At 45.0% G+C, this 15,058-nt stretch overlaps 1 protein-coding gene across 1 annotated transcript in view; it reads right to left on the reverse strand.

The window, feature by feature from the left end:
- The window catches only part of LOC122931422 (sterol O-acyltransferase 2-like), a 188,202-nt gene that overhangs the window by 30,505 nt on the left and 142,639 nt on the right, over positions 1 to 15,058 (reverse strand). Inside the window, exons 10-13 of the mRNA XM_044285496.1 lie at positions 13,305 to 13,402; positions 13,122 to 13,220; positions 12,903 to 13,038; positions 2,612 to 2,757 (exon numbers count right to left, since the gene is read on the reverse strand). Coding sequence (XP_044141431.1) covers positions 2,612 to 2,757; positions 12,903 to 13,038; positions 13,122 to 13,220; positions 13,305 to 13,402 — 479 coding nt within the window. The remainder of the gene's footprint in view (positions 1 to 2,611; positions 2,758 to 12,902; positions 13,039 to 13,121; positions 13,221 to 13,304; positions 13,403 to 15,058) is intronic.

A 15,058-nucleotide genomic window follows, 5' to 3' on the forward strand; every position in this document is an offset into this window, starting at 1 on the left:
TTCAAGAAAATTCTTTCAAAATACTATCAAGATGGTATAAAACTCCTGACTTCCTATACAGAGCCCACCTCTCCCCCACGGACAAGTGCTGGAGATGTCAGGAAGAGCAGGGCCCCATCTCCCACATCTGGTGGTCCTGTAGGAATATTTCAAAATTCTGGACAGAGGTTGAACATACTATCAATAAAGTCTGCAGCTCTCATATCTCATTGTCCCCTGCACTAGTTCTACTATGGTTGTCACAGAGCGATTTCAGACCTTCTAGTAGAAATCTGGCCACACATATGATCTCTGCAGCTAAATACATTATTCCAACTAAATGGAAAAGCCCAGAACCCCCTTGTCACGAGGGTGTCAAGAGCCACGTCTGACTCCGTTATACCCGGGGTCAGGAAGTCGCAGCGGGTGGCTGCGCACTCTATGTCTGAAGATCACGTTGTTTCTTAGTGATTGTTTTCTGTGTTTGCCTTGCAATCCTTTTTGTCTCACTCAGGGATCCGTAGCTTCTCCTCCTCAGCTGTTTCTTGTCTGCCACTCCCAACCTCCTTATATTCTCCTCTCACACTTCTCTAGTTGCCAGTTATAGAGCTTCCTGCCTGGACTTCTATACTGACCCACTGGAGCTGTGAATCCTGGTTGTTGTTCCAGAGTGCTACCCTCCGGATCCCTGTTGGGCTTTTTGTTGTCTCCTGTTGTCGCCCACCTGGGATTATATGTTGAGTCTGTATTGTCTGTCCTCCCCTTGGTGTTTTCCTTTAGAGCTAGTGGTGCGGACTAGTGTTCCCACCGCCCTGTTCACTATCTAGGGCTCATCTTAGGGAAAGCCAGGGTTTTAGGCACGTGATCGGCGTACGGGTGAGGAACCCGTCTAGGGACGTCAGGGCAGCCAGGTGCCAGCCGCAAGGTGAGTCAGGGGTCACCACCTTCCCTCTCACTTGGGCAGGGCCTTCCTCTTTCCCTCCCTCTGTGTCACGTATGTGATAGTCACGCCGATCGTGATACCCCTTCCACTAAAGAATGGCTAGATAAAATTCACCAAATTTGCCTTATGGAAGACATGGCGGGTTGGGAAAGAGGTAACAGGAAGGCCTTTCTAAAACTCTGGCAACCATGGTTGAACTTTTATAGGGCCTAAGGGTGGTTTGGGGCTCTCCCCCTACCTTCGAGTGTCTGTACATTCACTCTTGTGTACTCAGCTAGCGGATCTGACCCCCCCTTACTCCCCCTTCAAAGTAATCATTAATGGTACGACTAGGCCACTATCAACACCTTCTCAATTGACACCCATGCACAAGATAAAGGTATCCTGTCTAATCTCACTCAAAGATATATTAGGTTGCTTAACCTTAAACATAGCTATGATTTTCTAATATATTCATACATCCAAGATATAAAGATCTGATTCGGACCCTACCGTCTGTTATGTTTTGTGACAGTTTTTTCTTCTCATGTTGTCTGACAGTTTAGCCAAATTTTGTGGTCCACAGCTGAAGGTCTCACTAATCCTCATTAGCATCAGTGTTATTGTACCATGAACTTAATGTTCCTTATTAACATACTATATGTGATAGCTGCACAGTGGACTGGAATTCCTATCACTATATGTTTGCATTATTTGAAACACTTCTTGTCTACTTGAATGGGGATTGTCCATTCAAACTTCTACAACTATACCTGGTACCTTGCTCGTACTTTACGAACTGTACATGTTTGTTACTGCTTTTTCTTTATTGAAAAATCTCAAAAATAAAGAATTTACCAAAAAAAAAAAACATCTGGTGGGGGTGGGGGGCGTTGTGGCCAATAGCAGGCCGCAACGGGGACGAGCCTCCCTAGCGTCACCCGCTAGGGTGGCTAATCACCGTTGCAGCCTGCTATTGGCTGCTCTCCCGTCGTTGGATGTTTTGATCCGCGTAATGTGGAGATGCAGCAGCGGCCGTGCGGGCAACAGAAGCGACAACCTGTGTGAGGGGCCCGGGAATTAGAGGGGGAATTATAGGGTTTGGATAACCCCTTTAAGACCCTCCATTATTTTTGTAGCCTGTCTTTTAAAAAAAGTTTTTCCTCTACAGCTTTCAGTTTCAGTGCATTTTCAGACCATTGCATTTTTCTCTACAGTGAATTAACTCCGAGAGCTGCTCTGACGCTGTGTCCCCAAAGGTGCCCATAGCCTTTAAAATCATCATTTGCTGGAAGCACATTATCCTGCATAAGCGATCAGCAGTTATCAGGAACATTTGGCTTATTCGCCATAATTGCTTGTGCATAAGCCCACGAGGGATTCTAAGACTGCACACACTTTTGTGTTCTGTATATCGATACTTTTAAAAGTGTGGTAAACGTAGAAAAGGATGTGAACTGGGAACACTGAGCGTCAGGGCACAGAATGTCCCATTCATGTATTTTGTATTTGCACTATAAATATTACATTGAATACAATGTTCCTTTCTTGCTACAGCAAGCATTCATGTGTCTGTGCGTCCATGGCTGAAAACCAACCAGAATGTGTCAGTCAGAAATCATCTATTGTATTAGTAGAATCTAGAATAGGTCATCTTCTCCTACTGATACCTGATCTGTATTTAGTACATTAATCACTATTCAGATTTACCTCTGTGAGGGGGCAGTGGATCTGGGCGTACCACTCCTGACAATATAAGCACAGCTGGATCCCCTGACCAATGAAGAGGAAGGTCCATAACATCACATTCCAAATTGGGCTGGTCCGTTTATCATTCATCATGAAATTAAATATGCCTGGAAAACATAAGAAGGAAGTCTTAGGCTACTTTCACATTAGCGTTTTTCGCCGATCCGTCATGGATCTGCAAAAAACGCTTCCGTTACAATAATACAACCGCATGCATCCATCATGAACGGATCCGGTAGTAATATGTCTTCTATAGCCATGACGGATCCGTCTTGAACACCATTGAAGCCAATGGGGGACAGATCAGTTTTCTATTGTGTCATAGAAAGCAAATCCATCCTGGCACACAATGTAAGTCAATAGGGACGGATCTGTTTTCTTACTCCGCACCAGCGTTTTTGTGTCCTCGACGGGGACGCAGCCAAACGGAATGGAATGCATTTTAGTGCATTCCGTTTTGTTCAGTTTTGTCCCCATTGACAATGAATGGGGACAAAACTGAAGTGTTTTCTTCCGCTATTGAGACCCTGTGACGGATCTCAATAGCGGAATTGAAAACGCTAGTGTTAAAGTAGCCTTACTTATACCAATACATAACATATACACTCTACACATGCTGTAAGGAACCTACAAATAAACCACAGAACCTTTGCGTATCCAAACATAAAGCTGGTTATACAAGCCATAGCTATGTCCACAAATATTTGAAGGGATACATATAAACAACCCCGGTGATTACCATCTCCGTTGTAAAGATGCATTCAAGTCTCCAACTCGCATCGGATAGCACGATAGACCGCAGATTGAATGCAAAGATCAGGCGGAAAGCTAAAGACCACCTGGGACTCCGAAAGAACTTGAGCAGCGCCAGGTGAGAATCTTCTGCCTCGATTAACAACAAGGCAAGTGCAGGAGGAAGAGCACACAGAGAGAAACACAGATTGTCCATGGGGTGGTAATGTAATAACACTTATAAAGTATCCTACTAATCAAAGATACATGATCTATATACGAATTAGTATTTAATTATTGAAGAGACTGATATATATATATATATATATATATATATATATAGCTTGAATAAGAGTATATGAACTACCAGTTAATTATTGAACATTATGGATTATATGCAGTCATTTTTATGAGAAATCAACTTCAAAGGAGAACTACCATATTTTTCACTTTATAAGACGCACCCGATGATAAGACGCCCCCAGATTTTAGAGTAGGAAAATAAGAAAAAAATATTTTTCATCAGACCTCATATCAGCCCACTGAGACCCCTATCAGACCTCATATCAGCCCATTCAGAGCCTTACCAGACCTCAGATTAGCCCATCAGACCCTTATCAGACCTCAGATTAGCCCATCAGACCCTTATCAGACCTCAGATTAGCCCATCAGACCCTTATTAGACCTCAGCTTAGCCTATCAGTAACCCCAGACTTCAGATTAGTCCATCAGTACCCCCAGACCTCAGATTAGCCCATCAGTACCCCCAGACCTCAGATTAGCCCATCAGTACCCCCAGACCTCAGATCAGCCCATCAGTATCCCTAGACCTCAGATCAGACCTCAGAATAGCCTATCAGTACCCCCACTTGTGCGTTACGTGAAAATCGCAGCATGTTCTATATTCTTAGTTTTTCACGCAACGCAGGCCCCATAGAAATGAATGGGTCTGCATGAAAATCACAAGCATCCACAAGCAAGTGCGGATGAGTGCGATTTGTACGCATGGTTTCTAGGAGATGATAGGGATGAGCAACCCCATTAAAGTCTAATCACTGCATTATTTTCCCTTATAACATGGTTATAAGAGAAAATAATAGCATTCTTAATACAGAATGCTTACTAAAATGTGGCTTGAATGGTAAAAAAAATATAAATAACTCACCTCATCCTCTTGTTTGCACAGCTGGCATCGTCTTCTTTCTTCAGGACCTGCAAAAGGACCTTTGATGACTTAATCGCGCTCACCACGTGGTGACGTCAGCGCAGGTCCTGCTGAATGAAGAAAGAAAGAAGATGATGCCCCTCAAGGCACATTTGAGTAAGCATTCTGTATTGTGAATATAAGGGAAAATAATAAAATGAATAGAACACCTAACCTAAACCCGAACTTCAGTGAAGAAGTCCGGGTTCGGGTCTGGGTACCACATTCAGTTTTTTCTCACGCGCGTGCAAAACGCATCGAACTCGCATGGAAAAAAACTAACCATCGGAATGCAATCGCAGTTAAAACTGACTGCAATTGCGTGCCTACTCGCGCAGTTTTCCCGTAATGCGCACGTGTTCCATCCGGACACCCGTTCCAGATACTGTAGCATCTCTGACCACTCAAGTCTCCCTCTTAGCTGAGAATATGGAGAGGATGAGGAAACAGCTCGAGCGACTAGAACAGCAACCCAAGGTGGGAAAAGGGACTTCTGCAAACAGAGACCGCTCTACGCCCGGTCCACAAGAATATTGTCGCCAGCCAGTCAGTAGGTTGCCAGACCCCGGTTATCAAAACATCAGGAAACAGCGATGCCTGCATTGTCAGAGGTATGGACACATTGAAAAGTACTGCCGTCAGTTAAACGGGTATCCCCTGAGGTCGAGGACCACCCCTCGGGAGGAAGAATACTAGGTCCCAAAGATCCAGCCTTTATGCCGAGATATGTGGGTGCCCGCCCCGTGGTGGAATTTGACATCAACGGAGTGAAGTTTCCTGCTTTAATTGATACCATATCTCAAGTGACTACCATCCGCCAAGCAGCATTTGACACATGCCGAAATGGAGCCCAACTGATACAACCTCCTGAATCTTGGCTCCAGATCATAGCTACCAATGGCAAACCAGTGCCTATACTAGGTGACTACACCCCATGAAACTCAATGGGTTATACACCAGACCATTCAAGTGCTATCCACCCAACACAAATTCAGCAATCAACGGGGCGAAATCTACCCGCATCAAGGATGCTCACCCTATCAAACTCCAGCCTGGAGCAGAGACTCTGATATGGTGCAAGGCTTGCATCGGTATCCAAAGTCAAGACTATCAGGCCCTTGTGGAACCAATACATCTTCAATATCACCCCCTCATCCTAGCCGCTAGGAGCGTAGTCACCATGTCCCAAGGAAAGGTACCCATACGCTTAGTCAATCTGGGTGATGAAGCCGTGAAATTAAAAAAGCACTATCCAGTGGCCTGCCTATACCACATCCGTCCGCAGAATATCCTGGATTATCCCACTGCTGCGGCTCAACAATCACTCCAATCGGTGGCGGAAGCCAAAGACCCGCCAGAACAGCCCTGGTGGGCCGAACTACACATCGGGGATACCACAACCTCTGCCGAGCAGATCAACGGTGTGCTGGACTTAGTCAAACAACACCACCAAGTCTTCAGCAAGCATTCTCTGGACTATGGTCAGACTGGCTTAATACAGCACACCATTCCAACCGGCACTCATCCTCCAATCAAAGAGAGATACCGACCAATCCCCCCTGCCATGTACCAGTAGGTGAAGAAGATGGTGCAGGATATGAAGACAGCTAATGTCATCCAGGATAGTCACAGCCCCTGGGCTGCCCCCTTAGTCCTGGTAAAGAAGAAGGATGGAACCATCCGTTTTTGTGTGGACTACCGTAAGATCAACAACATTACGCACAAGGATGCATACCCCCTGCCACGAATTGCAGAATCCCTGGCAGCTCTGGGATCTGCTGCTTACTTTTCAACGCTGGATCTAACCAATGGCTATTGGCAAGTTCCCATGGCACCAGAAGATAAAGAAAAAACAGCTTTTGCCACCCCAATGGGTCTGTTTGAGTTCAACAACATGCCATTCGGGCTATGCAACGCCCCTGGGACATTTCAGAGACTCATGGAAAGATGTCTTGGACACAAAAACTTTGAGGCTGTGTTGTTGTACCTGGATGATATGATCATCTACTCTAAGACCTACGAGGAACATTTACAGCACCTGGCGGAAGTGTTCCAGACTTTGACCCAACATGGACTGAAAGTGAAACCTTCAAAGTGTCACTTACTGAAGCCCCAAGTTAAATATCTGGGACATGTTGTGAGTGCAGAAGACGAGAGACCAGACACTGACAAGATAGCAGCAGTACAAAGCTGTCCGGCTCCCAAAACAGTCAAAGAGGTCAAGAGCTTCCTCAGATTTGCAAGTTACTATCGGAAATTTATCCCGCACTATGCTCAGATTGCGGAACCTATCCGGGAGCTTGTGAAAGGTTACCCTAAAGGATGTCAAAATCCCAAGATACCGGTAGAATGGAGTGAAGAGAGAGAAGCTGCTTTCCAACTGTTGAAAGAAAAACTTGCAGAACCTCCAGTTCTGGGTTAGCCTGACTATAGCCTACCATTTTTCCTCTATACTGATGCAAGTAAGAAAGGTTTGGGAGCTGTACTATCTCAGACGCAAGCTGGAACTGAAAGAGTCATCGCCTATGCCAGCAGATCTTTACGAGAGCCAGAGTGGAATGACCATAACTACAGCTCGTTCAAGCTGGAATTCTTAGCCTTGGGCTGGGCTGTAAATGAAAAATTCAAGGACTACCTAGCTTCTACACCTTTCACGGTCTATACCGTCAATAATCCGCTAGCTCACTTGAACACTGCACGTCTGGGAGCTCTAGAACAAAGATGGGCCTCTAGACTGGCGAACTCCAACTTTACCATTAAGTACCGAACTGGGAAATCTAATGACAATGCCGACACTTTGTCTAGGCTACCTGCCCAGAAAGAACCAATTTCTACTGATGATTAGTGGGAAGATGTGGAGATGCCAATATTCTACTCCCAATTTGCCCGACAGGAGGTCCTACACACTAAGTCACTTGTTTTCCACAGACCTGTGACCCCCTCACCTCCAGTTGAGAAAGAGCTCTGGACTAAACTACAATCAGAGAGCAGAGCCATTGGAGAACTGTTGGATTATTTTTACAGCGGGCGCATACCGGAGAGAATCCGACGGCGGAGTGCTGACCCAGAGCTAGTTCGCCTCTGGTGACAACGGAAACTACTCTTCCTACAAAGAGACCTACTCCTCAGGAGAACGCTTGATTCAGTCACCTGTGAGCGCCTCCACCAGATAGTGGTGCCTTGAAGAGATGCCAAGATGGTGATGGACATGTACCATAACCGGTCTGGTGACTTTGGAATCCATAAAACGGAAGCCACCATCAGACGACGTTTCTACTGGATTGGCATGAGAAGTGACATAGAAACCTGGTGTCGACAGTGTCCTACCTGTGCAGTGGCAAAAGGGGAAAGACATGATCAGCGAGCCTCCCTTCATCCAATAGTGAGTAAAGGTCCTCTTGAAATCGTGGCAATTGACCACGTGAAATTGGAACCCAGCAGATCTGGGTATGTCTTTGCTATGACAATCATAGACCACGATACCAAGTTCGTTGTGGCTGTACCTGTAAAGGACTTAACTGCAAAAACTACAGCTGCTGCCATGTGGAAGAGCTTCATTCTGCCGTATGGGTGTCCTGACAAAATACTCACTGATCAGGGATCTGCATTCAAGTCTTAGTTATTCTATGAACTTTGTGCCTTGTACAACTGCAAAAAACTGAGAACTACCGCATACTACCCTCAGGGAAACAGGCTGTGCGAAAAAATGAATCAGACACTGATCAACATGCTCAAGGCTGTGCTGCCTCACCAGAGGGCTGAATGGCCGTTACTCCTCCCTGAACTAGTGTACCTGTACAACAATACAACCCATTGCTCCACTGGATACACTCCTCACTACCTCATGTTCGGAAGACATGGCCGTCTAGCCGCAGATCTTGCCCTTGACGTCCCTGTGCCGGACGCTGAACCACTCATTCCTCAATCCGAGTGGGTCAAAGAGCATCAGAAACGCCTGGAGGACCCCAAAGAAATAGTGGACTCTAAAATAGAGAAGGCTCAACAAAAACAAAAACAGGACTTTGATATTCATGCACATGCTGAGCCCTTACAGCCTGGAGACCAGGTCTGGCTGAAAAACAATCACCCTGTAAGCAAACTGGATAGTCGCTGGGAGCGGGAGCCATACACAATAGTGGCCATCCCCTCATTAGAGGTTTACAAAATCCAGAGAGAGGATAAAGGTACTCAGTGAGTCCATCGTAACAGGCTTAAGAAATGCCTACAGGAACCTGTTCAGGAGCAGCCAAGAGAAGAGGATACATCACCTGAGCTGCCATTGTCTTCAGAAAGTCAAGCATGCCTTCCATGCTTGACCCCCTTTAGTGGTTCTTTCAGCCTCTAATCCGAGTCCTGATGCCAGTTGCAGAGACCACTGCGCCTTTGGAACCAAGTTCGTCGGCTGATCCTCCTTTACAAGGCCCAGACTCTATTTCAGCCCTCGGCGACTCTGGATTATCCTTGTGGAGATCCCAACGGACCAACAAGGGTGTGCCACCTGTCCGTTATCGGGAATGGTAAGAAATATTGCCTACTATTTATTGTTAACATTTTGGGCCTTTTTCATCTCACCTTTTTGTGCCTGGACTTAATGGACTCCATCTATCAGCCAAACCATGCTTCATAATGGATTACAAATTATTATTATTATTTTTTTCCTACTTGATACAAGTTATGCAACGTTACAAGCTTGCACCCAAAGAAAGGACTCAAATGTGTACCTGAGCTCTTTGTGACTTATACTGTTTAAATATTGCACTAATTTTGCTTACATGTTTACAGGTTGAGCAACGTTCAAGTACTTGTGCCCACTGTATGGACTCTTTTACAGACGCCGCAATGTAAATTTATGCACTGTTTGTGAAACTGCTCTGACTGTTGCCTTTAGCCAGAGCAGTAACACCATACTTTTGTGTGTCTTGCCTTACAGCTCTGTTCTCCTTACATGGACTGCCTATCTGGATGCTTAATTCTAATGGCCTACTCTTAGTGCACAGGTAGGACCAAGTAGTGAGTCCTGGCAGGTCCAGTAACTACACAGGTAACCCTGCTGCTTCAGGAATGGCTAGGGGAATAAGGTACCCCTCTGCCCCGCTTGTTATATGTACCAGGAATGGTAATGGGACTTCTAAATCCCTATCCTGGTGTCTTCCAGGAGTTTCATGGGATTATAATACCCTCCTCCTGTGACATTGCCAGAAGTGTATGGAGACGCTAAATACCTCCTCTTCTGAGCCTTTGCGTAAGGTATGGCGTCTCAAACCTTAGAGCCATAATTTAGCTACCCCTTAGTCACCATAGTGATCATGCTATAAGCCAAATTTCTCAGACTTTGGTGCAGGGAAGGGAATACAGGTTAAAGCCACCCTTTCATTTGCCAGTATTTCATTACACCATGGTGGGACTACAGAGTAAGGACACCCCCATGCTTCCTTTGGTGTTTAAAGGATCTAGAACACTACAAAGTCAGTCAGTAATGTTTGCTTAGTGCAGTATTTGGATCACTGGTTATACCGAGAGGGAAACTGTTAATTAAGGACACCCTACTCATGCGGGCAGGAACCTCAGGGTAGCCGTTTTATGTTTGTCTTTGTTTGTCTTATGTGTATTTCAGGCAGCCCTTTGTATTAATTTGGGTACCCCCAGAGCTCATTCCTCTTATCCCAAGCACAAGCCGAGGACTGCTTGATTCAAAGTAAGGGGGAATGTAACACCCCAGAGTCGGGTTACTAATGCTTTTACCCCGCTACTATCTACTAAGGAAATCAACACGGTCATTTGCTGTGATTTCGCTCATGTCATTCACAGCTGTGCAGATGAAACCATTTTAAATGTGATATTTTCTTTGTAATGTTTCAGGTCTATTCATTATAGGGTGATATAGGGTATCTTTGAATGATGACTGCCAAATGGATATGCAGACAGCATTCCCTTGAATCACCTCGCCCGCCTATAATTTTAGATATGGTCATCCCTGTTATACTGATCCCCAGGAATGACGATAGTTGGTTAAATGGTATACTTTTTATAATTAAATACCAATATACTTATTGAGATCTATCAAATATGTCTCAAAATAAGCTGTTTATATCGCTAATTGTGGCGTTCCTTATTAAATTATATATCCAGAGATAATACTTCACTGTGCCTGTGTCTGATAGCGTTCCTTATATACATAAATCAAAAGTGCGCTATATTTATGTATTAAACATAGGAAGTGTAGTATCTTGTGGATTCAAATAGACGGAGATGCGTTCCATGTGCGTATCATACACAGGAAGCATCGTCACTTCCGGTATTTTGAATCGCCACTGAATGATGCGTTCCACGATGCGGCTCACATACAGGAAGTGACGTCGCCAGTTGGCGAAACACTTCCTGTACACTATCCAATGACGCCGATGCGTCTCATTTACCCATGAGGAAACCGGCGCCATGTGGAACGCACGCCGCGATGTGTGCAACAATTATACACACCGGTAAGGAATTTTTAACCAACTATGGGGTATTTAAGGGCAGCAGTATCCAGCATCATTCTGGACTGTCTGCTTTATCTAGCATGACCAGCAACAGCATCTAGCTAGGCTATTAAGCCATCATACATCGTTTTCATCCCCTGATGAACCTGTCACACTATTGTGACAGAGGAAACGCGTCGGGATTTAGGACTGCTAATTGGGAGTAATTTTTTAGGGTTAGTATCCAGGGTACAGCCGTCGATAAGTGGGGTCGCTCCAATAGGGAGTGATACTTCTGCATTTAGGCGGGGGCCATCTCCACTTTTAGGCAGGGATAGTTATTTGTGCAGGGCTAGATCTCCCATTTTTTGCACCCTAATATATCCCTTCTTTTGAACCCTGGAATACCTACAGCCAGAATGACCATATCTCCAGCACGAACAAGACATCAGACGACCGAGAATCTGGGAACCTCGCGAATATCCGTCAACAAACACCGAACGTCTGAATCGTGAGTGGTCGGATATGACCTAATATGTATTAATCATGAGTGGCCACATATGACCTAACGTGTAGTATGTGTGTATCCGGAGTACTGTATACCCTATCTATACTTCGCTAGATCTATTTGCAGCTATCTAAAATAACATTTGTTTTTTGTGGGAATTATTTTACAAATATCGTCATATAAAAGTTACGTTTTAAAGTAGGTTTAATACTTCAGTGATTTTTCTACCAGCAGGTGGCGGCATCGTTGGTAGGAATAGTTAATGTTATGGCCATTCAGAATGGAATGTTCCAGTTCTGTTCTGCCCCCCTGCTTAAGGGAAGTGGAGTTTCCGACTCCTTGCAGCAAGGGAGGGAAAAAACTGTTAGATCCAGTGTGTTCCAACTCTCCCTGCATGGGGAAGGCTGTGCGTGTAGGAGCTCCCAGTTCAAGGGATCCCAAACCAGAATCTTGTCTCGGCTGAGACAAAAGATCACCATTCCCAGTCTGAGCCCTTCAGCCTCAACTGGTGGAAAGCAAGCAGCCACCTCCAGAACTCCAGGAAGAACCATACCCTGTGAGCACAACTGTGAGTACCATCCAGAGACCAGGAGAAGCCAAATTCCTTCTCAGCTAGTCAGTCCCCAAAACAGCAGAAGATAGACAGAGCAGAAGATAGTAATTCCTGCCACATATTGCTAATACCTGCTGGGACCCAAGACTATTGCTGTATCTCACATGGATTATTTCTGCATCAAGTAAAGACCAGTTTGAATTATATTCCAAGTCTGGATCTCATTCATTGCTACCAAGTTCCTCAATTACTCCTACTAGCAACGCACTCATTTATTGCAAGTGAGCCAGGATCCAGGAGTCCAGCCGTACCAAGGTAGGAGACACCGTTAACACTATTACTATTACCAAACAGAGACATTACACCGCTCTGGCATTCCTAACCTGGTACGTGAGTTGCAAAGGGCACCTTAAAGGGCCCTGCGACAGTACCCTGCGCACGCTGCAATTGGCGTCAGAAACAAAAACCATAGACTATTATACACATATCCTGACCCACTGCATAATTGGTGTCCATGTAACTGCCCCCCACGGTCCGTCTCATTGCAGATGCTTTAGGGTCCTGAGTGGATGGGGCCCACTCTTGGTTAGGACCCATTCTCTTTGTTATTGGGTGGTGAGAACTTGTGCAGGGCTTACATCTTCTGAGGAAAAGAGATGGGATATCGACTCACCAGACACTTCCGTTTTGGGTGTCATGAACTAGCAACATTATGGGGACCCATTTTCTGCTATGTATGCTACTGCAACTGCTAACATTATGAAAAAGACATAGAAGAAAATGGTGGTCAAATATACCTCCAAAAAGAGCAAAAAGGCAGAACATGACCGGGTAAAAGAAACCAAGAGACATTGTTAAAGCATATTCATGTACAGTGGCAGAGATGAGGAATACAGCTAGCATCACTCCTGTGCGAAAACGCTTCTTGAGCAGCTGAAAGATAAAGAATATTTCAGTTGTTGAGTGCAGGTTCACACCTCCAGATTGTCCTAATACTCTTCTGATAAAATCCTCACCCATAGCAGATCCTGGTAGACATAATAATACAACCAGTCATGGACGATCACATTCCATGTGCGGTAGTAGTTGGAGAAGGACTTGGAATTCCACCAGTCCTGTAGAAAATGGAAACAGCGGCTTTATGGTAAAGCAATCCAATGCACGAAACCATAGTATAAGATATAGAAAGGAGCAGTCACCTTATAAAACCTGCGATCTGCAAAGCGGAGCATCTCAGCAAATGCGTTCATCCAGCAGTGCAGAAATGCAAAGAATGAGATTAGCAGCACAAAGATACCTAAAAAATAGAACAATAAAGACAAAATCAAAGCCACATTCGCTACACTTTGGGACACATTTAGTAAGACCGGCTTTCTAGATGCCGTTCTTAATAAAGGTCCATAGCTGGCGGTGGATCCGCCAAAGTTATGAAGAGGCGCAGGCTTCTTCATAACTTTGCCACATCCAGTGCCAATTCTAAATGTAAGCCAGCTTCTGAGCTGTCTTACATTTAGACCATTTAGAAAAAAGTCCCCCTTCCCACAATTTTAGACTTGGCGTGAGCAGGGAAAAGTCGCAAATAGCGGCGCAACAGTTATCTGTGCCTGAAATACTCCTAATTTAGGCATATTTCAGATTAGTAATTGACCCCCTTTATGTTTTATTTTATATTCAGGCCTCAGTGATAACTGCTCTTGTCATTATAAAAACAATTGGGAAGTTGTCACAATCCCACCCACATTCCTATTCTTATCATCATAGAATAATATACTGTTGGTTACGGTCCTGTCCTATAACAATTTAGGAGTTAAAGGGGTTATCTTATCACAGACCAGCCTTTAGTATGAGAGCCACGAGTCTGGCTGCCACGACCCCCAGCAACCAGCTGATATTGCCAGTTGATTTTACAATCAGCTTCCATTGCAGTCAACACTACAGAGGAAATATAGCATAGGCAGCCTTCAAATGAATACATGGACATCTCAAGGCCAACAAGGCATGAGTAGCTGGTAAAGGGTTTTTCCCACCGTCATCCACAGGATATGCCATAAATGACTAATAGATGTGGCTCCAGAGTCTTTATGGCCCATCACAGTACCAGAGGATCCTCCAGGCTCTGACACACTTGCCACTAGGATCTATTTCTTTGTTTTAAAAACTTTTTGACTTTATTGATGATATAGGAGTTGGGCCCCGAGAATAATTTCCTTTGGTAGGCCCAAGGAACCACAGTCCAATACTGTGTGGGTCACACTTTTGGAACCTGAACCTCTCCAGAACCTCCAGAACAGGTGTCCCCCATCCTACCTAATGAGGTGGCTACCACATCAAGGCAAAGAATAAGTGGACAGATAGCAACGCATGTCCTCTGCTCTCTTCATTCTTTTCTATGATAGTCATGGAAATAGCTGGGCTTGCTTACTCCACAAAAGTAAATGTAGAGAGCCATGCACATGCAGGGCCAACTTTCCACTCATTTTCTGCCTGGGTGTAGTGCCTATCTGAAAAATATGCAAATATATTCCTGTGCTGGTGGGAGGACACTATTGTGTTCGCTGATGATCAGTGGTGGACCTCCCATATAATTTTCTAGGGCTGCTTCTGAGATAAAATGTTTGTCCTATGGAGTGACTCCAGATAGGCCTTTAAGGAATTTATGCTCATCCTCAACACAAACAATATAGGGATGCACTTTACGCATGAGCTCAATGATGATCATATATCCTTTCTGTAACGGTCACGTCCACACACACACAGGGGGAAGGATAGTGACCACTGCGCTCCACCCTCACCCCTGGCCCTGCCTACTTGCCTCACGAGTCCTGATGACAGGGGACAACTGGACGACAGTCCCTTACTTAGGATATGTGCAGGGAAGACAGACAAGACAAAATACGGAACGTGAACGGACCGGGTCAGAACCAAGAGAGCTACACAGTACAAAGGGTTAAGC

This window comes from Bufo gargarizans, chromosome 3, assembly GCF_014858855.1.
Source record: "Bufo gargarizans isolate SCDJY-AF-19 chromosome 3, ASM1485885v1, whole genome shotgun sequence".
In the NCBI taxonomy this organism is placed as follows: Eukaryota; Metazoa; Chordata; class Amphibia; order Anura; family Bufonidae; genus Bufo; species Bufo gargarizans.